Source organism: Diceros bicornis, chromosome 37, assembly GCF_020826845.1.
Source record: "Diceros bicornis minor isolate mBicDic1 chromosome 37, mDicBic1.mat.cur, whole genome shotgun sequence".
Taxonomy (NCBI): Eukaryota; Metazoa; Chordata; class Mammalia; order Perissodactyla; family Rhinocerotidae; genus Diceros; species Diceros bicornis.
Genome location: NC_080776.1, coordinates 21,263,821 through 21,291,144, shown reverse-complemented (window position 1 = coordinate 21,291,144; position 27,324 = coordinate 21,263,821). Strand labels below are relative to the sequence as shown.

The window sequence follows — 27,324 nt, the reverse complement described above, 5'->3', positions numbered from 1 at the left end:
ACGCCCAGGGAGACTTGCTTGTCTAATCCATTGACAATTCCTATACTGGTGCTTTGTGGATTCTTTGTTCTCTTTTCATCTTTTTCTATTTTTTCACATTGTTTTAACCATGGTGGGCAGACAATTTTGAGGTTTTTTTCCCATTTATTATACACGAAAAACTGTTCATGTTTTTACATATTTAACACTCTAATGGTTTCAAAATATTCTATGGAGTAAATGTGCCAAAGTCGATTGAAGATGTTTGGGTTATTCTGAGAGCTTGGTGATTATAAGTAAAGGCTGCTCTGAACAGCTTTGTTCATATAGCTTTTCTTTTCTTATTTTCAATTACAGTTTTAGGATAACCAGAGATTATGGCTCTTGATCAATCTTGCCAAGCCTTTGAGTGATGGTACCAGTTATGGGGCCATCTGCACTGTTCGAGCCTGCTCATCCTGTGTGCTGTCCAAATCCTTTCCATTCTTTTCTTTCTTGCTCTCTTTTAGAGGGTATAACATTGCATTTCAATATTGATGAGTTGATTTGCATATCTTAAATTTCTAATATCATTAAGTATGTGTCCACATGGTTGGTTTCTACTGTATTTCTCTTTGTATAAACTATTTGTGTTCTTCGTCAGTTTTCTGTTGGGTACTTTGTTAGTCTTTTTATACATTAGTATCAACTCTTTACATATGGCTTTGCTTTTTATTTAACCTAGGTGTTGTAAATACTTTTTTCCATTCTCTTATTTTCATCTTAGCTGGGCTGATTTCATTATAAAGTGATTTATAATTTTTAATGTTCTATTTTTCACCTTTTCCTTGGCAATTTTTTGCCTACCTTAGTTCAAAATTCATCAGCAGCATTTACTAGGGAGCAATTATTTGCTTATTTTAAATTGGTTTCTCACTCTTTTTAAAGTTATGTAATCGATGGGTTTTTTTGTGGTGGTTGTTATATATTTTTAACTCTTTAGCTCATCTAGAATTTTTTAAAAAATATGTGGTAGAACTAAGTTCCTCTTTCTCTGTATTGCTATACAGTTTCACTCAACAGCACTTGCTCTTTTTCTCTTGGGCTAGTCCATTGTAGGAGCTCTTTTTTTTTTTTTTTTTTTTTTGGTGAGGAAGATCAGCCCTGAGGTAACATCTGTGCCCATCTTCCTCTATTTTTTGTATATGGGATGCTGCCACAGCATGGCTTGATAAGGGGTGTGGAGGTCTGTGCCTGGGATCGGAACATGCGAACCCTGGGCCACCAAAGCAGAGCGTGTGAACTTAACCACTACACCACTGGGCTGGCCCTGTAGTTCTTCTTGAATATGGTAGGATTTGTTTCCAGGTTCCTTATCATTCATTCAACTAAAAATCTGGACTTCCCCACGTGTACTTAAGATGTCATGTTCCTGTAACCATGGGCCCTCCAGGACCAGTTCAACTAACACCATCTTATCAACAGAGTAATTTAGAGTGGTTTTCCAGGAACTGAGACCCCTCGCCCAGTTCAGGCTGGTTGAGACCACCAACCCATCAACTGGGCCTGCGAAAATGCTCCATAATTGACCTTTTTGAGGTCAAGGAGCTAAAAACTCCACCCTCAGATCATGGTAAAGCCGTCATTTTGTGAACAGGTGTCCTATGAAGAGGCATGAAGCTTGATTACACTTGTGCAGATCATCAGTTATCTCACTTCTCCTCACTTCTCATCATCTAGCTCCACACCTCCACACTTCAGAGCACCTTGCCACCTACCCCATAAATACCCCTGAGTCCCCATTTTCAGGAAGGTGGATCTGACATTGATTCTCCCACCTTCTCACTTGGCTCCCTTGTGATTAAAACACTCTCTCTGCTGCAATCTCGTCATCTGCGTGATTGGCTTTCTGGGCGACGGGCAAAAGCAAACCTGGTGCAGTAATGTTCCCAGATTTACAACATCTCACCATCGCAAGGATGGTGTTTTAGCTTACTGGCTTTGAAGTGGTCATTCTGGGACTCCTCTGGGGACCAAGGATGGGGCAGGGGAGGTGACTGGCAGGGGAGAGGGAGGGAAGCTCTGGGCAGACAGGGTTCTTGGTGTCCATTCCCCCTTCGCCAGAGCCACTCTGTTCATCTGTTCACACAGTGGTATTCCATTTAAACTGTCATTTCATAAAATAATTCCAGGCTGAAAAAGAAATTCTAAAGCACTAATTCAGAACATGCTTTAACATCAAATAGATCTCCCTCATTGTTCTCCTTTTTCAAAGTGTTATCCTAGAAACACAAATACACACACACAAACTGAATCTATAGAGTTTTCTAAGAATAATGCTGTTATTCCTTATATTTCTAACCTTTGTAAAATTTTGAGAAATCTGACTGGCTCCCAGACATGTCTGAAGGTGTTGGTTAAGGTCAGAACGACCAATAACTCATGGGGACTTCAGCTGGAAGACTTAAGAAGAACTGGCCTTATTACACAGAAAGGATTTGTCCAGGGAAGTAACCAACGGCAGGGTCGCTGGAAAGCTTACCAGCTCAGGGAAAGCCGGGAGCAAAGACAAAGAGGGCTACAGTCCTCCAGCATGTAAGACCCCAGAGACTGCTCAGAAGGGGCCTAGGCCCCCTGCACAGCCCTCCCAGAGGGAGAGCCACCTCCCACCGAGGTCTCCCAGAGTTGGTCAATTTCCCCCAGATTCCCATTCAGTTTCCACTCGCAGGTCCAGTTTCTCTGAACCCAGAACTCCAGATTCAGAAGGAACAAGTTCTAATGATTTGTTGTTCCCTTAATTCTTGCTTCTCTTATTCCTTGCTTCTTTTTCTTATCTTGCTTTAGCAAAAATTTCTCATACAGTGTTAGATCATCAGGTGATAAAGGGCAACTCTTTTTCTTTTGTTAAAATGATTTTAATGTTTCCCTGTCAAGTGTAACTGGTTCTACATTGACACATAATTCATTATTAAGGAGGTATCTTTCTCTTCCCTTTTTTAAAAGATTTTTTAAAATTAGAAATGACTTTTAAATTTTATCACATCTATTAGGACGTCTATGCAAATGATTCCTTTATCTGTTAATCTACTGCTAAATTATGGTGTTTTCTTTATGTTGACTCATCTTTGAAGTTATTTCTTAGATAAAGCTTTCATTTTTCATATGTCTAAATTATATTTGCTAGAATATTACTGAAATATTATACATTTATATTAATAAATGAAACTGGATATAGTTTTATTTCAGACTATTATCTTGATTAAGTTTTTGGATTTGAATTATATTTTTCTTGAAGATTGAATTAGGTGAATTTTGTCATTCAGGAATAATTTATAGATTATGATCATTATTTGTTCTTTGAAATTTCAAAAGAGGGCATGCATGGTAATTAAAAAAAATTTTTTTTTCTCTATTGATTTGCTGAAATTTATTCAAATATCAATGACATTAAACTTTAGGCATGGTAATTTTTTGGTTTCATATTTTACGTAAAATATTTGTTCTACTTAATTATAATTTGAAGATTTGTAGCCATGTAATTAATTGTACACTGTCTTCTTTATTGATTTGCCAATTTTTAATGCTGAGTCTAATTTTTAAAATTTCCTTAATAGATTTTTTCCTAATTTTTTTCTGTTTTTCACTTTTACTATTTCCCCCCTGTTCTTTTCCTTTCCAGTTGTTGTTATTGTTCATTCACTCAATGGAGATTTCTTAAAAACTCTGTTTTGTTCACTGCTGTATCTCTAGCCCCTGGAACAGTGCCTGGCACCTGGCCAGCACACATTCAGTCTTTGCTCACGAATATTGAATAAACAAATGTGTCAGGTACTTTGCTGGATGCTGGAAATATCAGGCAATTAGGACATGACTCATGATGCCTTCAAGAAACTTAACAGTCTGGATTCAGTTTGTATGTTTGACTCATTTTTCTATTCCCCTTTTCATAATAGAGGGTTTAAAGCTATGACTTTTCCTCTAAGTAGTGCTTTGGCTGCATCACACAGAGTTCTGATATACAGTAGTTGATTACTCTGTGCCCCGATATCTACCCCATCTATCACTGTGTCAGTTCCTTCCTTAATTCAGCTGTGATTTAGGAGATGATCTAAAAATGTCCATATGGTTGGGTGGTTATGGCTAGTTTTGTTTTTTACTTCTATTTTTATCACATTGTGTTCTGAGAGTCTAAGATGAACATTTTTACTTTGGGTGTATTCATATCCAGCTTCTCAGTAAGCTGCTGGGCTCTTATTTTTAGGATCACTAGCACTCTAAAATTTCTGGAAAAAAAAAACTCTTGGATCCTTTTTGAAGTAGAGACATGTGATTAGTACATTTTCACAATTTTTTCAAATCTGCAAAGACTCCCTGTGCTCTTGAATGATGTCCAGGTTGAGTCAATCCTAGGTCAGTAGTCTTCACCTTGGAGATATTGCCTCAGAATTTACATTGTATCATCAAGGAGTGTGAATACTATTAAATATTGTAATTTTTAAAAGTAATGGTGCTGTTCCTAATTATTTACTTTCTGAATTCATCTTTCCTGGTGGTTTTGAAACATTCTAAGAGGGGGTTTAGGTGGTGCTATTTGGTTGTTCTGATAACTGGATCTTTATGAGGCTTCTCAATACCTGGATTTAGCACCTTTATAAGTCTGGAAAATTTTTTGTCTTTTGTACATTTAGTCATCAGTTATGCATCATTTTTTCCTGCTTCTTCGAGAGCCTATCCTACCAGCTATAAGTGGAATCTCTATGCCCTCTTTCTAAAGACGATCAATTTTTTATCACACATTCTATGCATATGCTTATTCAGTCCTCCCTTGTTTTCTGTATATACTTCCCTGACTCTCTGCTCTGTTTTGTGATTTAATTTTCAAATTTGATTAAAAAAAATTATTTTATGTCCTCCAATGACACAGTTATAATGATTGTGAAGGATTTTTGTTTGGGGTTTATTTGTTTGTTTATTAAAACTTTTACCCAGCTCTCACGTAATAGATAAAATGCCCTCTTCCACACTTTGACATTTTATTTTAAAATTCCACCTGCAATCCTTCCCATTTCTCCATTTTGGGTTATCAAATATTTCCAGACTCTGGTGACTTTATTCTTTTTCTCTGGAAAAGTTTCCGTTTGATTCTAGACACTCTAACTTGGGGGTACAAATCTTCTTGAGCCTTTGTGCTGCTGAAGCTTTTTCTTTCAGTTGCATGTACTGAAATTGTAGCGACATTTTTGCAGAGGAGGTTCTCGCACTGTTGCTTGCTCCTCAGTTCTGTGTGACCTTCGCATTCTAATCCTGGTGTTTGTGTTGGGCCAAGTGGTCTGAATGGACAGACCTGGTCACCTTGGGCGTCATCCTCAGCCCCCTGTTCCAGCTCCTCCTCCTCCATCCCACCTCTATACTTCCAGCCTGGGTCCCCTTCTCCTCCATCCCCACTCCCTGCTGTGCTGACCTTACCCCACTTGTCTCCCATCTTTAAGTGCCACCTGCTGGCTGATGAGTCCCAAATGTATAGCCCAGATCTGAGGTCTCCCAGCTCTAACTTCTAGCACTAACTCGTTGGTTGGCAGCTCAGCTGGCTAGTTGCCTGATAGCAACTCAAGCCAGAGAGAGATCTTCCCTCCCGCCTTCTCTCCCTCCTCCTTGACTTTCATCTTTCAGTAATTGGCATCACCATCCACTCAGCCGCTCACACCAAAAGCCTGGAGGTCACCCTTGATTCATGTTCCCTTCACCCCACCCCCCAACCAGGCAGCAAATCTGCCAGCTCTGCCATCCACACAGATGCCAGGTCACTCCAGCTCTCAGCACCCACATGCCCCCAAGCCCTTGGGCCGTCACATTTAACTAATATCTATCAGCTGTTCCCATGTGCAGATGCTGTCTAAACCCCAGGACTCGGCAGGAAGCAACACAGATGCAGATCCCTGCCTCTGCTCACTTCCTTTCCCATGGGCTGCCATCATGTCACAATCATGGCAGCTCCGAACTGGTCTCCTGCTTTGGGTCTGCCTTCTGAGATCCATTCTTCTGAACTCGGATCATGACATAGTCCTATCAAATCTCTACAGGGCCTTATGAGGCGTAGGGCCTCCTGCCTAGCGTTGCCAGAAAAAACACAGGATGCCCAGTTAAATGTGAATTTCAGATAAACAATGGGTAATCTACTAGTATATCCCAACATTGTGTGGTATATACTTATACTAAAAAGGTATTTCCTGTTTATCTAAAATTCAGACTGAACTGGGCATCCTGTGGTTTTATTTGCTAAATCTGGCCACCCTACACCTGCCTCTTCCTGACCTCCACTCCCAACACTTTCCTTCCCTCATTACGTTCCAGCCACACAGACTTTCTGTTCTCTGCAATCCTGCCTCGGCACCTTTGTACTTGGCATCCCTCTGCCAAATCGCTGGATGGCTAGCTCCCTCTTGTCACCAAGCTCTCAGCTCCCTCACCACCTCAGAGAGGGCTCCTTGATCCCCAAAGGACACTGGTACCCTCCCACCCAATGTCTCTCTCTCACTATTCCTGTTTTATTTTGTCATGATGCTTACTAAAATCATCTCGTTTATTTACAGACTCAATCTACCATTGTGCCCCTCACTGAGATATCAGCTCCCACAAGGTCTAAAAGAGCAGGAGCCTTGTGTGTCGTGTTTATCGCCGTATCCCTGCACCAGAACAGAGCTCAGAGGAGGCCCCCTACACGTGTTTCTTAAGTGAGTAAATGAATGAATGAATGAATTGAAGACCTGTTCTAATCAAAGCAGTTTGAAAATTACGAGTTTATAGTTAGTTTCATGGAACAGCCTCTGCAGGGGTGGCAGGGGCGATGGGAAACATAATTTTGTTCCTAAGATTTTCTAAAATTCCATCCCTCAGTTAAGAGCCTCCAAGACTGGCTATCACTTTGCCCGTGAAGGCGAAGACAACCACGCGTGCAGTGCGCATTGAGAACATCACAGCGTCTCTAATTCTGACTGGAAGTTAACTGTTCAGTAAATAAAGACACGGGACAGCTAGAAGCTGACACAGTGTATCAGAGAAGCAGGCACATTGGAGAAGCTGCTGTCACCGTAAGGAAGAGGTGACCCAGATGCTAGGGAAGTGCAGGTAGCAGTGCAGGGTTGGGGAAGGTGCCGATGTGCCCAGTGACTGGGGGAAGCTTAGGGGACAGACTTACAGGTGTGTTTGCTCCTGAACAAGGAGGCGGCAGAGTATGGGATCCCCACTGGAGCAGAAACCAAAGCTTGTTACCAGTCATCACGAAACTGTGCTTCTTAGAAAGTGCCGTGTGTGTGTGTGTGTGTGTGTGTTTTCCCTAGTGATACATGATTTGTAACAACAGCATCAAACGGAAAAATATCTCTGTGGAAATCTATAAAAAGGATGGCTGTGGGTCCAACTGGCTGAAATTGCATTTGTTGAAAGCCAGTTCATTGAAATTAAACCTGACTGGCCAATTTGACGACTGCTCAATTTGTCAAAGAAATTATTTGTCAAATTACCAAACGTCCTCATTGTGCTTTTAAGAGCTTTTCAAAGGAAAGTTCAATTTGATTACTGATGATGAAAGATTCTTTTTTGCATCTTAACTAAGCTAAGATGGATATGGCACCAGAGAAATTGACAAGAGAATTTTGAAACTGCTGTATGTATAATAAAACACAAAACAGTATAGGCCGAAAAAAACCTCACCCACATAAAATGCTATTTTTCCAACCAAAGTGTTGACCTTTCATTTGCGATGGAATTGTTTTGGCTCTTTATGATTTCTTTCAGATGCTTTTGACTGTTATTTTCTATTTTTTCAAGTATTTAAAATATTCCTTTGCCAATTCTTCAGATAGCATATCAGTCTTAATTTTGCACTTCTAACAATTAAAATGTATTATGGGCTGGCCTGGTGGAGTAGTGGTTAAGTTTACGCGCTCTGCTTTGGGGGCCTGGAGTTTGAAGGTTCGGATCCTGGGCGAGGACCTACGCACTGTTCATCAAGCTATGCTGTGGTGGTGTCCCATATACAAAATAGAGGAAAATGGGCAAAGATGTTAGCTCAGGGCCAGTCTTACTCACCAACCAAAAAAAAAAAAGTAATTAAAAACTTGAAACTCATTTTAACATAATTAAATTAAAATGTAAAATCAAAAAAATCTAAAAGAAATCAGAATTTTTACCAATTGGTCATTCGTTGAATTCAATCTGGGAAAATTGAAGTTTTGGTACATTGGCTTGCTTTAAAAAACTGCCATCCCTGGCAATCTTGAGCCATCACTACCCACGCAGAAATGGGCTGACTTTCCTTTGTTTCCTCTTGGTGCCCTTATGTGCTTGTGGAGTGTGTCGGCTGCAGCAAGAAGGAGGAATAGCAGCCAGAGTCGTCAATGCTGGATCCTGAGCGAGTGTGAAAGGGCTGGCAGTGTCCTCTCGCCCACTCCTTCCCATAGCAACTGGCCTCAAACTAACTTTAGTTAAAAAAAAAAAAGCTACAGTTCAAATATCATGAAAACAAAACCTCAAAACAGCCACAAAGATTTCTACGCCCTGCCAACTACCCAATTATTCCGAATACAGCAGAGGTATTATTGGACAGCCAGGGTCCGTCTAGGGAGCTGACTTCTTGCCCGGGACCGTCCCCTCCCTCCCGCCCCCACGGGCACCAGTACCCATAGAGCTCCTTGCACAGGAACATGGTCAGTTTCTTCAGATGAGGGAGACTGCTGGAACCCGTCTTCACAAAATCAGAATCCAGGGCGAGCTGAGTGCTTAAATAATCTTGGATGGCTTTAAGATGCTCTTCTGGAAGCCTGGAAAAAAAAGAAATAAAAATATGCTTATCCTGTTCCTTTAGCCCCAAAGACCAACAGTAACAAGAAGAATCCACCTTCTCAGAGTCTCAGCTGAGACACCGTCCTTCAGGAGAACATCAGGACACCTGTGTGGGCCCCTTGCTCTTACTGAAGGGGTGGAGAAGCAGTTCTGAGCAAGATTAAAGGGTGCCTCTTCACTGACCCATAAAGACTTTTTCCCAAGACAAGACTTGGAAGGAAGCGATCCTGGCTGGGGATTGGGAAATAGTTATCCTTTAAAACGGAGGCAAAACAGCTTGGAAAATGTACAGAGGATTTGTTTCCCTACCTCATCTACTCATAAAGACAGGATCTGAGGGCTGACAGATGCTCTAGTCTAGAGATGGCAAACGGCTCTAGCTCACATGTCAGCTCCAAGTTCACAGCCAAAGGCGACCTGGAGCTCTGTGTCCAAGAGGTTCGAGTCATCCCAGGCCCCAAGGGGAAGTCTCTGTGATGAGTGATGGGGCTGCAAACATGGTAGTGGCAGCCCAGGTGCTCCGTCCTTACCCCACTGCGTCTGGTCCAGCCCCTTCGGTTTACAGACGAAGGGCATGGGACTCAGGCAGGATTTGCTCACTGCACACGATGGCCCAGCAGAGGCTGAGTCCAGGTGTATCGCACCAGGGCCGTCACCTGGGTCTGGTCATACCTCTACATTCTGTCTCCCTGCACCTTTTTTTTTCTGGATAACTTTCGAGTCTTTGTTCCCATAATAATGAAAATCGTAATCACAGCCAACATTTCCTGAGTGTAACACACCATCACTCTGCTAAACACTTTAGGCTCATTTTCTCCTTTAATCCACAAATCAACATTATGAGGCAGATGTTACCCTTATTTCTATTTTACAAATGAGGAAACTGAGGCTCAAGGATGTTAATTTACCTGTGTGAAAAAATTATTACAAGCCTTAAATATCTTTGGTCCAAACTTGACGTATAAGCAAGTTGAAATTCAAGGTCACAGGTTTTTTCTGTAGGATCCTTGAAAGAATGAAAACCTGTTGCTCTAAGACTAGAAAGGAGTGGATTAGCCATTTTGTCTTGTTAGGATAGAGAAGTCAACAACTATTTACATACCAGTTGTCATGGCATTTAAGTTTAATTTATACTTATTCTGGGTCTTGACATCATAAAAATCCAGTTTCTGTTTGTTTGTTTTACTAAAAAGGACAAAATCTCTCTTATAGTATTAAGATACATATTTCAACTGTTCTGACTGTTGACTTGTAACTTTGAGACCATGAGTACTTGTTATAGAAAGCTATATTTGTTAAAATGTTTGCTGTAGAAAAGTGTTGACATAAAGATGTAAACTCTGTTTATCCGAGAAGTTTGATCTTACTCAGCAGTCCTGTAACAACCTATTAGCTATGACCTAACTGATTAGATCTAATTAACTTGCACGAAAGACTGCACAGGTGTCGTACAGTTAAGAAGAATCTAAAGGCAGTCCTCCATGTAACAGGCTATTTTACAAGTGAAATAGACTAATTTTAAAACGCAAGGCAGAATCTCAGTTTTCCATGACCCGGAAGAAAACTGAGGGCAGGCACAGTGTCACCGTGGTCCCTCCACCATGCTCCATTGACTCATTCCCATCTCCGAGCAGAAGGTTTAGGAAGGTTCCACCGTCATGGTTAGCTGAGCAGCAAAACCAGAGAGACCCTGCCCCCTACCCCTCTCAGGAGGCTGCATGGAAGCTTGGTTTCATGCCTTGTCCTGCCCACGGGGCCCTGAGGTCCGAGAGGACACTTGCCCCTCAAGAGGAGGGACTGGCAAGGAGACGGAGTCGATACAAGATGTGGAAGAGTCGGGAAGAGCGGAGAGATGATCAGGCATCCTTGCCTGTTTCCCCAAGGAGTCCACTGCACACAGCATCCCACCCTGAAGAGAACTAGGAACTCAAGGAAACTAAACAATGGGCTCTCCATGGACTATTTTAATAAGCATTTGTTGTTTAGACACATATTTTGGGATAATCATGATAACATATCAACATATGCAAAACATTGGATAGTCAGCTACTTGATAAACAGCACAAGTGATTCAAGGATCACGCAGAGAATGTAACCTGATGGGCCTAGGGAAGAATCTGAGGATACGTCAGGTGGAAATGAAAAACACCAGGTATCTTAGCAACTGGGTGGTTTCTGTGTACCTCAGGCATTTCCTTTCTATTTTGCCAAATCAGAGGTAGGTGAGCAGTGCTGGCAAGTCTCAAATTGATATTTCAAGCTGGAGATGTTGTATTAGTCCTACCACTAAGATATTCTTTTTCTCACAAAGAAACAAAAAAAATACTTTAAAATTATGCATGCATGGAAGTTACTGTGTGCTAACTTATTAATTCATTCGTACGCGTATCTGGAGATTGCTGACTCTATATTAGGCAATGTGCTGGGTACTGGGGACACAGTTCCCTCATTGAGCTCCCTTCGGGTTAAAGCCACCCCGTTGGCCTGTCTTGAAGTCAGGGCCTATGATCTGCAAGCAACAAACACTCCTCCCAGGAGATACCCCCACCTCCATCATGCAGCTAGGGAAGTGCTGGGTTTGCTGAGGGAGAAGCAGGACCCTATGACAAAGAAGATGCAGAATCTCATCAACACGGACCAGCAGGAGCCAGTGTGGGACCACGTATAGGACCAGATCCTGAGAACCCTGGATCAGAGCAAGTAAAGCTTCAAGTGTTAGAATGATTGCATTTCATACTTCCACCACAAAGAAAGGAGTGCCATGCTGTGTAGACCTTGGAGTCCATACCACACATGGAAATATTGGTCTGACCCACTTACTGGTGACAAGGAAGGTGGCCCTCTTTGAGAGAGGCCCAGAGCAGGAAAGGGCTGTGTGGCGGGTCAGGCTGCAGTGCAGGCAGCTCCTCTGTGTGGGCCCTATGACTCAGTGGGCGCCATGAGAGTAGAGGTATTTGTGATGGGAAGAGATGCCATGTGCAGTTTATGGCAAGCCCCATTAAGGGATCCACCTCGTCGGCCCCTAAAGTCTGGAGCACACCATGCCATTGGCAGCAGAACCAGCTGTGTCGTTCCAGAACCAGCTCCCGACACGCTGTGGGGCCTGTGGAGATGGAGCATCCGAGCAAGGCCATCCCGTGCCCCTGCGGCCAGAGCTGCCGTGTGAGCTGGGCTCCCCCAGACCCACCATCGGGAGGCCGGTGGGCTCCACAGCAGCCTGTCCTGGGGTGGAAGGTGTACCTCTGGGAGTGAGCACCGAGTGAGCTGCCTGGGTGCTGTGGCACCTGAGGCTGGCCTCGGAGGGGACCCTCCGGGTGGGGACTCACCCGCTGGTGTCCATGCTCTGCAGTCGCTGAAACAACGTCTCGGAGAGGCTTGGCCGGCTGACCTCAGCGGCTCTCAGATTCTCACTCGAAAGAGGGACCTCCTTGGCCTCACATGGCCCGGCCGATAGAGGGATGTTTCTCGGCGGCAGCTCAGGTGGAGACTGGATACTTTCTACCCAAGAGAAGAGCAAGAATTCCATTTGGACTAAGCGCTGGCTTCTCTCAGGATCACCCCCCTACAGAGAGAGCCCTGTGGCTGATCCCCTGTGCCCTCTGTGCTGTGACCCTGCCACCACACACAAGGTCCAGGCCACTGTGCCCCATCTGTGCCCACACTGTCCCTCCCATCCCCACTCCTTCACCGACTCCCCAATTAGACGGGGAGCCTGCCAAGGGCAGGGACCTGGTCTTAGCGGTCTTTGGCCCCGAGGCCTCGCACTGTTTGTCCCATCGAGGTGCTCAGCAAACACCTGCCATCTGGGGTCCGATGGCCGTGCCAGACAGGGCTGCTGCCTCGGGCAGGTGGCGCCAGCAGCCGCAGGCAGCTCAGCGTGGACGCGGCAGAGGCCCAGTCCCCAGGAGAGGAGGAGCAGGGCCGGGCAGCGGGCAGGCCCCGGCCACACTGCTCCTCCCTGTCCCACCCTGACTCCCTTTCTCTACAGCCTCTGTCCTCCCTTGTCCCCCAGACCCTCGGAGACAAATGAAAGCGAGGGGGCTCCCTTCACCCAGAGAACTGAAATAGGAGACAAATGACTTGAAGTTGGCCTGGGAGATGGACTCCTGCCCACTCCCCTTTAGGAGGACTTCTATCCCACCTATCCCACAAATGGGCAAGGGTCCTGAGCCCCCAGGTCCAGGACCTCCTATCTGAGCCTCTTCCCACATGGCATGGCCGCCCCACGGCCCCGGCCACCCAAGACACCCAAAGATGTTCTCTTTAAAGGATGAGCTGTCACTTCCTCCCCTGGTCTGGGGTTCTGTGGAAGGTTGTGAGTCCATCTTGAGCCCCATGGGGACTGGCAGCACACTGAAGTGACCTAAGCCTAATCAGACGCTTGGGCTGGGGGGCAAATGTGGCGCCGCTCTGGTTCAAGCCGATGACTGGGCCTCATTGGGGGAAGGGAAGCCAGCAGTCACGAGGCTGGGCTTCTCTTCCCACCCTTACAACGAGTGTCGGGGTCTTTCTCCAGACGGCCATCCCCAGAGGGCCAGAGAAGCTGGGCTGGGGGTGCCAGAGAAGTGAGGACACTAGTGTAGGGGGCATTTCTGCAGGATGGCTTCTCAGGACCAAGGCCAAAGCCTGGGCACCTGGGGACAATTGGGGGATGTGTGGCCGTGAGGTTAGAAGGGACATGGGCTGCCTGGGTCCCTCTCAGCCTCCACAGAGCTGCGGTCCTTTGGAAACACTCTGCCTGGCCCTCACCTTCTCCACAGAGCAGGTGAGGCTGCTCTTCAGGATTCAACCACTCAAAGTGGGTCTCCAGGGAGGCGTGAGGAAGGTGGGCGGGTGGCCCACGAGCCAGCCCACAGGAGTGGGATGAAAAGGGTGCCCAGCACGTGGGCAGCAGCAGCCCGCCAGGGACAGGCCAGAGACCTCGGTGTCTCTGGTTGAATCTGCCCTCTCTGGGGGGTGACCCTGGGGGACCGGGCTGTTCCCAGGAGGTGGGATTTAGGAGGATCCCTGACCAGTTGAAGTGTTCCATAATGTGTCTCAGGATTTGCTTTTAGGACATGACATTTTTTTTTGGTGAGGAAGATTGGCCCTGAGCTAACAGCTGTGCCAGTCTTCCTCTATTTTGTATGTGGGATGCCGCCACAGCATGGCTTGACGAGCCGTGTGTATGTCCGTGCCCAGGATCCAAACCCGCGAACCCTGAGCCGCTGGAGTGTGCAAACTTAACCACTACGCCATCGGGCTGGCCCCTAGGACATGAACTTTTGAGGAGAAAAGAAGGCCGCCAGCTGAGTGAGCTCCCGCGTGGCCCTGCCTTTCTCTGCTGGTCTCTGTCCCCCCTCCTGACTCACACTTTTTAGGGGCTGTACTCTTTTTTCTTTTAATGATGATATGAAGAAACACCTTTTCCATCCTTCCAGTCAGGCATAAGGATCTCCTTCATTCCCTTCACAGTGAAATGCAGCTAATTATTTTGATGATGATGGTAGCCGAATTTATTGAGCACTTACTGTGTACTAGGCTCTAGGCTTTAAATTCATGGACTCATTTGATGACACCCTGAGAGGCAGATATTAGTTTTACAATTTCTTTCAGAGAAGTCTATGGTTCAGAGAGGTTAAGTAATCTACCCAAGGCCACACAGCTAAGAAGCTGGGGAGCAGGTCTGTCAGACCGAGCCTGTGTTCCTAACTTGTCCTTAACCATCGTGTCACACTCTCTCCCTCTGATAATTGGACCCACCTGATCTACAAGCGCTTGTGGTAAGAGAAACACCCCAGGACTTCTCCGCCATGGTGCTGAGAGGGCAGTTCCCGAAGGCATCTCTTGCCAGAGGCAGCTGCCAGCCTCCTGCCTCCTCTCCATCCGTTCTTACCCGTCTCCTCCTCTGGCTCATCACACGCGTCCTCCTCCTCCAGGGGCACGGGATATTGTAGGTGGGTCACCAGACCCATGTTTTCCTTCTTGTAAAACTCGATGAGCTGGTCCAGCTTGGTGAAGAACCTCATGGGGACGCCTTCGGACGCCTGAGGACAGAAGCCAAAACAGAGGCGCATTTGAACTGGCTGGAACATCATCCAACCACAGAGGCCACCTGCAGCGGAGACCAAGGAGGCCGAGGGAGTGACCACGATCCAGAAAAAGCGCTGGACTCCTACGCGGTGTCTGCCCGGCACACCCACACCCTCACACCCTGTAACCAGCAGCCCTAAGAGCCAGCCTGCAAAAGGCACAAATAGGACAGTTTTAAAGATTTTTTTCTTTCAGTTTTTTTTTAACTTTTATTTTAAAAAGTGTTTTGTTATACAAGTAATACATTTTCATTACGGCAAAATTAGAAAACACAGAGTTTTTTGGAAAAGAAATCATCTGTTGTCCCACAACCCAGAGAGACCTATTTTCAATAGTTTAGAATGTTTTTCTAGACTGTGTGTGTGTGTGTGTGTGTGTGTGTGTGTGTTTGGTGGGGGCAGTTATTTTTATTTCTCCTCCTCTAGAAATAATTTATTTTTAAACATAGGAAAATGTATTCTAGCAATTATTTTGCTTTTAAAGTTTTTTAACTTGCTATAATTATTTTATCAAAACTCAGAAAATGGTTAAGGAAGCACAAAAATCTTCCCTGATTTACATCTCTGTTGCTAATGACAGAGGAGCCTTCGAATAACTCTGCTGAGCTGTTCAAATGCCCTGAGGCCGAGTCCCCTTTTTCTTGCCCCTTGGCTCCAGCAGGAAAGTTCAGGTGGTTGCTGGGCAGCCAGCCTCCCTAGTTGAGGCCCCACCCACACAAAGGCCCCACCCACACAGGCCACGCCCCACACAGGCCCCACCCACACCGAGGTCCCGCCCACACATAGGCCACACCCACTGAGGCCCCACCCACACAGAGGCCCCACCCTGGTGGGTCCCCCCGAACCAGTATCAGGCAGCAGAACAGCATGCAAGAGCTGGGTATTTATCCAAAGAACGTGAAAACACCAATGCATAAAGATACATGCACCCCTGTGTCCATGCAGCGTTATTCACAATAGCCAAGACTTGGAAGCAACCTAAGTGCCCATCAAGGGACAAATGGATAAAGAAGCTGTGGTATATATACACAATGGAACACTACTCAGCCATAAGAAACGATGAAATCCAGCCATTTGTGACAACGTGGATGGACATTGAGGGTATCATGCTAAGTCAAATAAGTCAGAGGGAGAAGGTCAAATACTGTATGATCTCACTCATAAGTAGAAGATAAAAACAACAACAAACAGACACATAGGGACAGAGATTGGATTGGTGGTTACCAGAGGGGAGGAGGGGAGGGAGGAGGGCGAAAGGGATGATTAGGCACAAGTGTGTGGTGATGGGTTGTAATTAGTATTTGGGTGGTGAACATGATGTAATCTATGCAGAAATAGAAGTATAATGATGTACACCTGAAATTTATATAATGTTACAAACCAATGTTACTGCAATAAACAAATATATTAGTTAAAAATAAATAAATAAATAATAGCTTTGTGTAGACAGGAAAAAAAAAAAAAAAGAGCTGCAAGCAGGAGTCTTAAGTTCTCATCACAGCTGCACCCTACAGCCCCTAACCCACCGTGCCCCAACATCCTGTCCGTCCACTTCATCCAGTCCCCTACCCTGCCTCTCCTCAGTGTTCCCTGTTTCAAGGAATGGCACCATCATCTCCCCACTGGCCCAGCCAGAAACCAGAGGCATCTTGGACTTCTCCCTCCCTCTGGCACAGAGGGCAAAGATGGACAGTGTGAGGCAGGGTGTTTCTGATCCAGCCAAGAAGATGCTGAGCAGGGCTGCAGCCTGGTGGAGGAGGAAGCCGTAGCTGGGCTCCAGGGAGGAGCGGTGAGCCCGGAGCAGCCAGGCAGGAGCAAGGGATAAGGCTGCTGGGGGGTACAGGGATGAGCGCCAAAGAGGCGCCCCCCTTTGGGTGAGGCTTCCCTGGCCTCGCAGGAGCACAGTACCCCTGGTCCTAACATTAAGTGCCTGTGATTCACCACCATTATTATAACAACCATCATGTCAGTGACAGTCACAGAATTTTAAAATGAGTTGAGAAGGCACCATATTTGAAGGTGGAGGTCAGGGGTCCAACTGCTCCCCTGGGGGCTGCCGTTGCCTTCTGGCTGCAGGGACTGGGACCATCGCACGTGGGAAAGGAGGCCAATAGGCAAATAGAGTTGGAAAGCCCAGCCAGGGTGGTGAACAAGTGGAGTCTGGGTTGAGAATGGCTGGACCCTCTTGACTCGCCCACCTCCAAGTCGGGTGCCTATTGCTCCAGCATGGTTGGGACTGATGTGGGAGGCTGGGGACGGTGCCTCGACCTGAAGGCGTTCAGGGCTACAGGCAAGTGGGATTGAGAAAGCAGGCAAGGCAGGATTACCCAAACTGGGACAGACCTAGGTATCTGGGAACCGAGCCCTTGTTCCTGGGGTTAACGCCACTTGTATTGAGGATGCATTTGCCTTCAATGAGAATCCCCCTCTGTCTTTCACCTTGACCCAGTGCTCTCCACTTGGCCTCTCTGTCTCTCCTTGTCTCTGTCTCCTTCTCTAAGTGTATTTGTGTGTGCACAAGCACTGCACACACATATCAATCTGTCCATGGGAGTATGTGTGTGTGTTTTGAGTTTAAGCGATTTAGTAAATTTGTAGAGAGTTTAACAAAAGGGTTTTTTTAAATTCTTTCTACTAAATTCTCTTGTTTTCACAAAGCCCTATGTTAAGCAATCTCTTTCAAACTTTATTGAACCAGAAATACCTGAGCAGTGGCAGCCAGGACTTCTAAAAAGTAACTTGAATAGGTTCAAAGCCAAAAGTGAGCAGAATAACAGAAATAATTTGACATGACGCAAGATTGATGAACTTGGTTCAGTTAAAGCCGTCGGGGTAAGTGTCATCCTGTCAAAGAATTTACAGCTAATGGATGACAAGCCATTAGGCATATGAAAAAAGGATATGAAAATATCAAAGAAAGTCAAAGTGAAATGACTCGTGTGATCTGGAAAAGGGTTCCCAGCTGGAGGATGTCTGGGGAACATGTGTTTGAGAAGCACGTGAGATATGGGATTTCAATGCATTGATGCTAAGACACACTTTATTTTATGTACCATTAAAAAGCTAAAGCATAAACTATGATACATCATCAATTGTGGACACATTCGATTTCAGAGATGTTAAACGTGAAAAAATAAGCATCTTGGAATTGAGGAAATACGTTGTGTACTAAGCGTGCACTAAGCGTGCTCTGAAATGAATCTAATCCTTACAGATCCAGTGAAGCGGGAGCAGGGTGGAGGGACCTAAAAGCCAGTGGCAGGTGCTGAGCGCTGTTGGTGAGACAAAATTGCCAGGATGCTGCTTGTGGGTGGACTGTTCACAGAGGCCGAGGAGCCTGGTAAACCATGGCTGCTGGCTGCCCAGGTGGCCCAGGTTCCCAGGAAGGTAGGGAATGAGGGTTGCGTCCTAACCTCAAGGACGGTGGAGCAGCCCGTCTAGGGGGCTGGGGGGACAAGTCAGTGAACGGCCACTGAAAGGCCCTGCTTGGGGAGGGACGCCCTCCTACCCTTCCCTCACAGCTCATGAGAGGGAAGCACCCAGGAGGAGCAGGGAGCTCTACAGGGAGCAGGTCTCCAGGCAGCAGGTTCCACCTGAAGCCAAGACTCGCTGTGCACATGGGGGTCAGGAGGGGGCAACCTGTCTCAAGGACCAGCACGCAGACACACAGACTCACAGACGCGCAGACAGAGGAAATGGTGAAGGCAGGGCACCCACGAGCCAGAGTCAGAGTCTTCTTGGAGAAACTGTTCCCGAGAGGGTGTCTTCATCGGTCTTTGCTCTTGGCACTGAGATGTGAAGGGCTGCCCAGAGACTCCTTTGGGAACTTATGTTCAAAGCACATTCTAGAACAGGAACAGGAAGAGGAAAAGGCTAGAGTACCCAGGACTACAGAAGCTACTGAGCTGACCCAGACTGGACTGGGGGGTGGCGTGAGGAGTGCGGTGGGAGGCTCCAGAAGCACAGCGCAGAAAGGAGCAGCCCAGCTGCGGTGGTCTCTTTCCTAAGCTGGGCCTTGAAAGGCCCTCTGTCAAGGCAGGATGGCCAAGAGGGCAGGGCGGTGTGGCCAGCAAGGGGGCACATCTGTTCACAGGGCAGCCACACCTGGGCGTGACCTACAAACCCTGGCTGAGTCAAAGCCACGAGTCAGGAGTTGAGGCTTCTAGGTGGACAGTGCATTGACCGTGGGCCAGCAGGAGCACTGGGGTCCCGCAGCAACGGGGGCCTGGGCAAGTCCATATCCGCCTGACCATTCACCCCGTAGTCAGGGGCCAGGTCTGTCTACTGTTGTATCCTCAGATGGCACTGCCAGGCCTGGCAATCAGAGGTGGATGGGCTTGCTGCTCTGGGGTCAGGATGACAGCCACACATTCGGAGCCAGGAGGAAGGATGGTCCAAGACGACCCTGTGTGGGCCTGGAACTGGGGATGCAGAGACATGGCAGGGGGAGAGGAGGTAGCAGGGGGAGCAGCCCCTCCACACAACCCCCATCTGATCCGCCAAGGTGCTGCCTTTTCAACAACAAAATGTAAAATGTCGAGAAGAAGGTCGTCATGTGTATCAGTCAGGTCCTGGCAGGAAGCAGATGTCACGTTAAACTTGGGGATTTGGGGAGAATTTAGTGGACCAGATGTAGGCATACCAATAAAAGGAGTGCAACACCCCACAGCTAGCAAAGAGGGAAGCAGTCATCACCCTGGGACAGACCACAGTAGGGGGCAGACGCGGGAACTCAGAGAGGGCTGACAGGTAGGAGCTGTGGCCTTCCATGGAGCTGACCCCTTCAACCTCCCAGGGAGGGAGCCAGGCCAGGAAGTCCTCCACCTTCCCACACCTGGCTGTGCCTGCCACCTGCCACCCAGCTGGAAGCCAGAGGCCAGGGAGTGAGTGAATCTGGGCTGGAACAGAAGACACACAGCACATCACGTCCAGGGTGACAGGACGCCCATGGAAGCAGCGGGAAGGAAGGGCCTGGGTGTTCTGCACGCGATGGCCAGGCTCTCACCGGGAGGAGAACTGGCCACACTTCCGGGGAAGGGGGCCGCATTCCATCCTTAGTGGTGGAGGCCTCCAGACTTTGTTCCTCATTCCGCAGCCACTGCCTTCCTGAAGAGATTTATCAAGTCATTTTGAAACAGAGAAGGAAACGCTGAAGCCCCACATAAGCTGTGGGCTGCAAACGTGAGCCCCACACATCACACAGGCTCCCCAGGGTAGTGCCCCTAGTGATTGGATTTTGCCCTGAGGCAGCTCTCCCCCACCAGGAACGAATTTCTTCTCTCTGTAGCACACACCTGAGCACACAACACACAGTTTGATTGTGTAAAGACAAAGAGCAGCGTTTCCTATGGTAAGTCGGCCTGTTAACTTATGATGTGCTGGCACAGAGCACACGTCCCTTTGGGGTTTGTGGAGTCGACATAATGGACATGAACTTATGTTCAACACCAAAAGTCACGCAGAAAAAAATGTGGTAGGAATTAGTTCAGATTGTGAAACAAAATACCTATCTCTTCTCCTGCCTCCCATTAAAAGCTCCAGGTCTATGGAAGGTTCCAGGCGCTTTCCAGCATGATCATTTCCACGCAGCCCCTGTAGACAGCTCCCCCACCAAGCCTAGCTGTGTCTGCCTCCCCACAAGCTTGTAAGTCCTTGAAGGAAAGGGATCCTGCTTGGCTCAGCCTCGTATAGTCCCCTAAGCCCCTCGCAGGGGTAATGACAGACCCCTCACTGTTAGGCGATGCTCATATTGCATAAAACAAGGACCTCACATTGTAAAACAAAACAGAGATGTGGATTGCCAAGCTGGGCCTTGCAGGGAGGGGCCCCTTCACCCCATCGTTTGGCACCTGATCTCACCCAGGTACAAAACTCCCGGGGAAGATATAGAGCAAGGGAGAGGGTGGCCCCCAGCCCCAGGGTTTGGGAAGAGACCACCACCATGGTCTTTAACAGAAAGGACAGCTGTATGTCCGTCTGTTGGAGGCCCAGAGCTGTGCACTCTGTGAAATGCTGTGTTTCCAGAAACAGTTCTTGGGCTATGGCTTTCAGACAGTCTTCAGAGGAACGGGGAGCACTGGACAGGCTGAACTTTCCCTGGGCCTAACTTTAACTTCGGCACTGTCTGCTGTGTCTAAATGGGGAACGGCAAGACGGCTAGGCACGCGGGAGGAAGCCAGACCAGGGAGCCGAGGGGCGGCCCAAGGGCTCCAGGCAGACACCGCTGCAGGGCATGCCCTCCTCAGGGCTCTGCCAGCCTTCACTTTAAATTGAAAAGCATATACAATCGTTGTGGAAATTTTACAGATGATGGGAAAGTATTAAGAAGTGGGGAAAGAAATCTGCTCATTATCCCACTGCAGCAAAGCATTTCATTCAAGTTCAATGAGAAAGTCGCTAGAAAGGTCTTATGCAGGGTGACAGTACCATTTGGCTGCTGTGAAGAGAATGGCAGGGAAGGGTGAGGGGAGGCTGGCGTCATTATTTCTATTTTTCCCGTGAGGAGACCCTAGGCCCGTGGAGGCCTCAAAGGCACTGTGGGCTGAGCCGGATTCAGCCCAGGCCTCAGAGCCCCCCAGACCTGGGGCTCCCACGTCCATGCAGGTGCTGCACTGATGGAGCAGAGCGAGGGGTAGCATGCAATTTGGCTGTCCAGGCCCAGCCTCTGTGTTCTGGACACCCTCTCCCACCCTGGACAGTTCTGAAGCTGCTAGGGCTCAGCAGAGATCTTCCTCCACTCAGAGATCAGATCAGCAGGGGCTGGACGCCCCATCCTGCCCACCTCGCACTGTCGCCGGGACCCGTCTCCTCCCGGCCCTGCTCTGCCCTCCCCCATCTCTGTCAGCCCCTGAAATGCTTTCCTTGGTTTCCCTTCTGCCCTCAGGACTGTTCTCGATCTTTAACCAGCTCCTCTCCCCCACATCTTTTCCTAAGAATCGCAGACCTCAACTTGGGTGAAGAAAGGAGAGACAGAGAGGGACCAGACCGTGGGTCTCTTGGCCCTTTGGGGCCCTGCAGAGTTTAGATTTTGTTCTAAGAGTGATTTAGAGCCACCAAAGGCTTTTAAAAGCGTGTGTGCGTGTGTGTGTGCACGCGCGAGTGTGCGTGTGAAAGACAGAGAGAGGGAGACTGGATCAGATTTACGTTTTTGAAAACAGCACTTTGGTTACAGTGCGGGGCAGGAGTTGGAAGCTGGTGACCCTGGCAACGCCCCTCTGGTGCATGACCTGGGGAGGTGCGGTGGAAGGAGAGGGGCCAGGGTGGAGCTGGAACTAGAACAGCCAGAGAGGGGCTCGGTGAGCGACAGGGGGCCAGGGAGGTCACCCCAGATCTCTGGCTTTAGTAACCTGGTTGGTGTCCGTGCCCGTTAGTGAGATGAGGGGCCGGGAGGGGGTTACGGAGGGGCAGGCAGGTCTGGGAGGAGCTCTAGAGGCCAGCTTCAGATCCAGAACTCCCTCTCCAGCCACATGGCCTAGAATGGGCCTCGGGATGTGTCTCCTTAAAAACCGGTCAGCTCTTGCCCTTCCCTTCGCTCCTCCTCTTTTCTTTAAAACATAAGCATCCGTTTGCTTCCTTTCCCTGCTCTTCCTTGAAGCAGCTGGGCCAGCAGGGCCTTGGGGCTGGGGCCGAGGAGGTGGTCAGCAGGCAGAGGATGCAGCTGGGCCAAGGAGTGGCCGGGGCCTTAGAAGTCGGCCTGGCCGGGCCTGGGGGCAGCAGAAGCCGGCTACACACAGGGAAAAGAGCAAGTGATGAAGTATGGGGAGAAATGCGAGCCAGGTTCTCACCGTCAGAGAGAGGAGCTGGGCTCCAACGAACTGGGTCCGTGGTGTCGGCCTGGAAGAGGAGGCATCACCATGAACTCAGGGTTTTACCGTCTACAGGTAAACGCCGATGCACGTGTGAGTATAGGTGTGTACACACACATTTCCCAGCCCCATCTTCCGAGAGGACCTAGAACCATCGACACCCCAGTTGCAGTGAGCACATCAAAATACCCTCCAGGGCTCCTTGGAGAGATGCCTGGTTCTAGGGCCGGAGCAGGAAAGGTCTAAGGTGGGCCTGGAACATCTGTTACCCAGAAAGTAAGGAAAAGCTCAGAAAATGACGAGGATTTGTCAAAAGGAAGCAGGAGCCGGGAGACATCTGAAAGGACAGTTGAAGGGACCATCTGGCACAATTTGAGCATCAAAATGAATAATGAAATAATTATAATTTGTTGAATAATATAGGAATTCATGAGTCTATCCTGATGTAAACAAAGGAGAAGGGGAAGCTCTTCCTCACGGTAGAACGCCGATTCATAACTGTCCAAGGCATGATGGGAAAAGTTTGGCAACCCTCATAGCAAGAACTGATTCAGGCAAGAATCAACAGATGCTAAAGATGCTAAAACTAGTGGGTGAGAGATTGAGGGGGACGGGATAGCTAGATAGTCTCAAAGCATCTTCCCGAAAAATGGTTAATAATTTGAAAGGGAAAAATGGTAACTTTACGATGAAACCTGGAAGACACCGCCTTAACCAAGTGACGAAGTCTTAATCTGGATGGTGGTTACATGTAAACACTTTTTTGAGCTATACACTGTAATAAAAAAGTTTGTTTAAAATTAGCTTATGTAACCTAGCTCATTTAATTAATATGAACACAAGAACACACACAAGGGGGAGAGGGGTTTAAAAGGCATCTTGTCTAAAAGTGTCAGATTCTTTTTTTTTTTTTTTTTTTGTGAGGAGATCAGCCCTGAGCTAACATCCGCCAATCCTCCTCTTTTTTTGCTGAGGAAGACGGCCCTGGGCTAACATCTGTGCCCATCTTCCTCCACTTTACATGGGACGCCGCCACAGCATGGCTTGCCAAGCAGTGCGTCGGTGCGCGCCCGGGATCCGAACCAGCGAACCCCGGGCCGCCGCAGCGGAGCGCGCGCACCCAACCGCTTGCGCCACCGGGCCGGCCCTAAAAGTGTCAGATTCTTTTTTTTAATGTACAAAAACATTCCTGGCCTATATCCTTCTGGAGGTTTCTGTACAAAAATTTCATCTTGGAAGCATCTTTGATGTCAGATAACTGTAATAAGACTAAGGTACCAAGACTAGAAAGACAGTCACAGAGTCGCTAAGCACAGTGGATGGAAGTGAGGTGGTGGCCACAGCTCCACAACAAGACGCATGGTGATTGCAGCTTCTGGCCCGATGTGTGCGCTCTCGGGACTGACCAGAGGGGAGGTGCAGCAGGTTTTGCGGGCGAGGGCTGGAAATCCAGGTGCACTGGGCATTGGGCATGGCGGACCTGGGATCCTGCAAAGGTCCCATCCTCCTGGCTTCCTCACGTGTGCCTAGCCTGCTTGCGGTTCCCCATTTAAATACAGCAGACAGTGCCTGAGCAGGGCAGGGTTTGTTTGTGACCAGGAGAGGTGGGAGCCTGGCGGGGGAGGAAGGCCAAGGGGCTGGGGTAGATGTTGACACAGCTTCTGTTCTCTCCCAGGACCCATGGACTTGGTTTAGCTTCTGGGGTGAATGAGAGAGAGATGGAGAGTGATGGCATGGAATTTTGGGGGAGCAGAACCTGGCAGACTGGTGGATGGGGTTTTTGGCCCCTGGCACAGAGCCCCAGGCTGGGACAGGGACCCTGGAGTTCTCGTGGTGACAGGGGCCGCACAGTGTCCTGCCTGCCACAGCCCGCAGGAGCAGGAGCTGATGAAGGAGAAAGGAATGATGCTCTGTGCGGTGCCTACAGCTGACCGGCCAGCAGAGGGCACGTTGAGAGGTCTTCCAGGATGTCTCAGAACTAATCGTGGGGCCTTCTGAAGGGGCCACTTTCTGGCCATCAGGCTGCAGGGAGCTGGAGCTGCCGAGTCTCACGAACGGTGTGGTGTTGTGGGTCACGGGACCGGAAGGCTGTGAGCTGTGAATGGTGTTGGGAGGGGAGGGAAAAGGTGGGATGGAACATGGGCTCTCCCGGTCTTCTCCACCTTTCCTCTGGTCTTGTTTTGAAACGGTGACCGGTCCCATGTATCGGCCACTAGGGACAAAAGATAGGTCACGGTGGCAAGAACACCATTCCCCACTGTGTGTCCTGTGCCAGAGGCAGGGGGTCCCTCTAAGGGGTCTCATGGAACCTCTCTGGCTCTTCCCAGGTGAGGATTCCATTCCCCAAACGGGAGAAACTGGAACTGGGCCAGGTGTGTTAGCTATGTTATCTACTTTATAGTATATCTAACATCACAGGTGGGTACAGCAGCTCCATCCTACAGACGAGAAAACTGAGACTCAGAGAGGTTGAGCAACTTGCCTGAGTGGTCAGAGACTTTGTCAGAAGCGCAGCACCCAGGGAGACGTTTCAAGACAAGAAAGAGGGTGGGAGGTGGTGGGTGGGGATCCACGGACTTTCCAGCTAGACAGGAGGGAGGGTACCAGACACAGGGAGCTGCCAGCTTGGGGTGGAACCAGGTGGTTAGAGATTCTGTGGCAGGCAGACTCAAGCCTCCAGTGGCTCAGCGGGTGGGCAGGGTGGTGTGAAACCCGGCATGTGGGAGAAGTCCGTATCCTGGGTGGCAGCAGCCTGCCCTCCGAGCTTTGGTGGGCGGTGGGGGGTGGGGAGGCTGGCACTTGCTATCTGTGGGCACAGTCCTGTCCCCATGGGCCTGCCCCAAGGTGAGAGTCCCCAAAGCCACATGTCTGAGGGCTTGGAAAGTGTGAAAGCCAACACCAGCCAGGCTTATTCAGAGTCTCATATGTGTGGAAGGGAGTGATGTGGCAGCTCCAGGAGGAGGCACGAAGCTTAAAGGAAGAAAAGTGGAAACTGAGCGCCAAGCCTGCTCAGCCCCACCCACCAGCTGTAGCAGCGGGACGTCACTGCTCTAGCTCACACCATGCTGATCCCCAGCTCCCCGGTGGGCACCCGGCTGCCCACTGGGCCCTTTCTGCCCAGGTCTGGTGGGCCTGGCCCTGGTGGGAGTGGGCTCTGTCTTACGCCCAGCCAGCAGGCTGGGGTCTCCCATCCACCTTGTTCCAACCAGCCCCCACTTCCCAAGCTTTTCTCTTGCCTTGTCTTGGGCAGACTTCCCAGAACGGAACGCCTTGGCATGGGCTCTGCTCGCCCGCTGGTCTCTGTACTCGCTTCTAAATCCACATCCCCCACTGATTTTCAGAGCTGACGCCCCCAATTCTCAACACATGCCCCTTCCTTGGGCTTATCATCACCCACCTCTCCACTTCTCAGTCCCTGTGTCCTGTGGCCTCTCCTCCCCAGGCTGGGTGTTCCCTCCACCCGCAACAGAGCCAGCAGCTCGGCAGCCCTGCCTACTGCCTTCTCCCCCTGGAGAAACCCCGGATGCCAGATCAACTCCCAGCCCAGGCATTCACGTAGGCTTGTGGGGCTCTATCGCCTGTGAGCTGGGGTCCCCACTGAGATGTCGAGATCATGAGGCCCCAAATCTCTGCCTTTCATTCTCTGATATCTGTGCAGTGGGAGTTAAGTCCTGTGCTCTCCTCGCAGACGCGAGCAGCTCATGAAGTGCTTTGAACCACTCACATCAAAGGAGCTGCAGGCGGGAGGCCTGGGAAACTGACACCTCTGGCTGGTACTGAAATGACACCTCTGAAAGGCATCGTCTGAGGTCTCTGTCAGTGTCACCACAGCCGGAGCAAGGGGCAGGATATGACAATGCTCTGTCTGCCAGCACGTGGTCCTGGTGTTTGGACAGCGCAGCTGCCATCTGGGGACCTCAGGCCTATAGTGAAGACCCCGGGAGAGGATGGGTCCTTTGTCAGTAGAGTCACAGTTGACAGCTAGAAACTATCCACCACACACAGCAACACAGGGAGGTTGTCAGGTCACTACGGGAAAGGTTTCCGAGATTTTTCCAAGAGCTCGCATAAACAGAAGCCTGGACAACGAGGAAGGAGGGCTGTGGCAGAGTGGCCCTTCCCTGCTATAGAATTTTGTAGCCGCACCCTTCATCATGGCGCCTTGCAGCATCTTGCACGGAGGGCGAAGAATTTACGTCTTTGCCCCACTGATGTTGGGTGTGGCCACGCGACTGGCTTTGACCAACGCAATGCGGGCAAAAGCACCAGCTCCATGCTCGGGGCTTAACGGGCTTTGCGGCCCTTTCCTGTCATCTGCCACGAGAAGATATGCCCCAGGGAGCCTCTGGCCCTTCAGCATGGGCCAGGAATAAAGACATGAGGTGCAGACCTGGACCCAACCGGAAACCTAGAGTCCAGCCCAGTCCGGCTGAGTCCCGGAGAGCCCAGCCCAGATCACCCAAGCACAGCTCACCCTCAGACCCAGGAGAGGAAGAGAAATGTTTGTTGTTGTAAACTACTGAGATTTTTGAGTGTTTGTTATGCAGCCAACACTGAAAAATACACGTTTGAAGGTAAGAATAAATTTTTCCCGAGAGTCTTTCTCTTATTGAAACTTCATGATATTATCTCCATTTACCCATGAGAAA

The 27,324-nt window shown here is 48.7% G+C and overlaps 1 protein-coding gene across 1 annotated transcript in view; it reads right to left on the bottom strand.

Annotated features, from left to right (window-relative positions):
* INPP5D (inositol polyphosphate-5-phosphatase D) overlaps window positions 1-27,324 on the bottom strand; it is a 121,613-nt gene that overhangs the window by 55,713 nt on the left and 38,576 nt on the right. The window contains exons 3-5 of the mRNA XM_058533226.1: window positions 14,675-14,825; window positions 12,126-12,297; window positions 8,637-8,777 (exon numbers count right to left, since the gene is read on the bottom strand). Coding sequence (XP_058389209.1) covers window positions 8,637-8,777; window positions 12,126-12,297; window positions 14,675-14,825 — 464 coding nt within the window. The remainder of the gene's footprint in view (window positions 1-8,636; window positions 8,778-12,125; window positions 12,298-14,674; window positions 14,826-27,324) is intronic.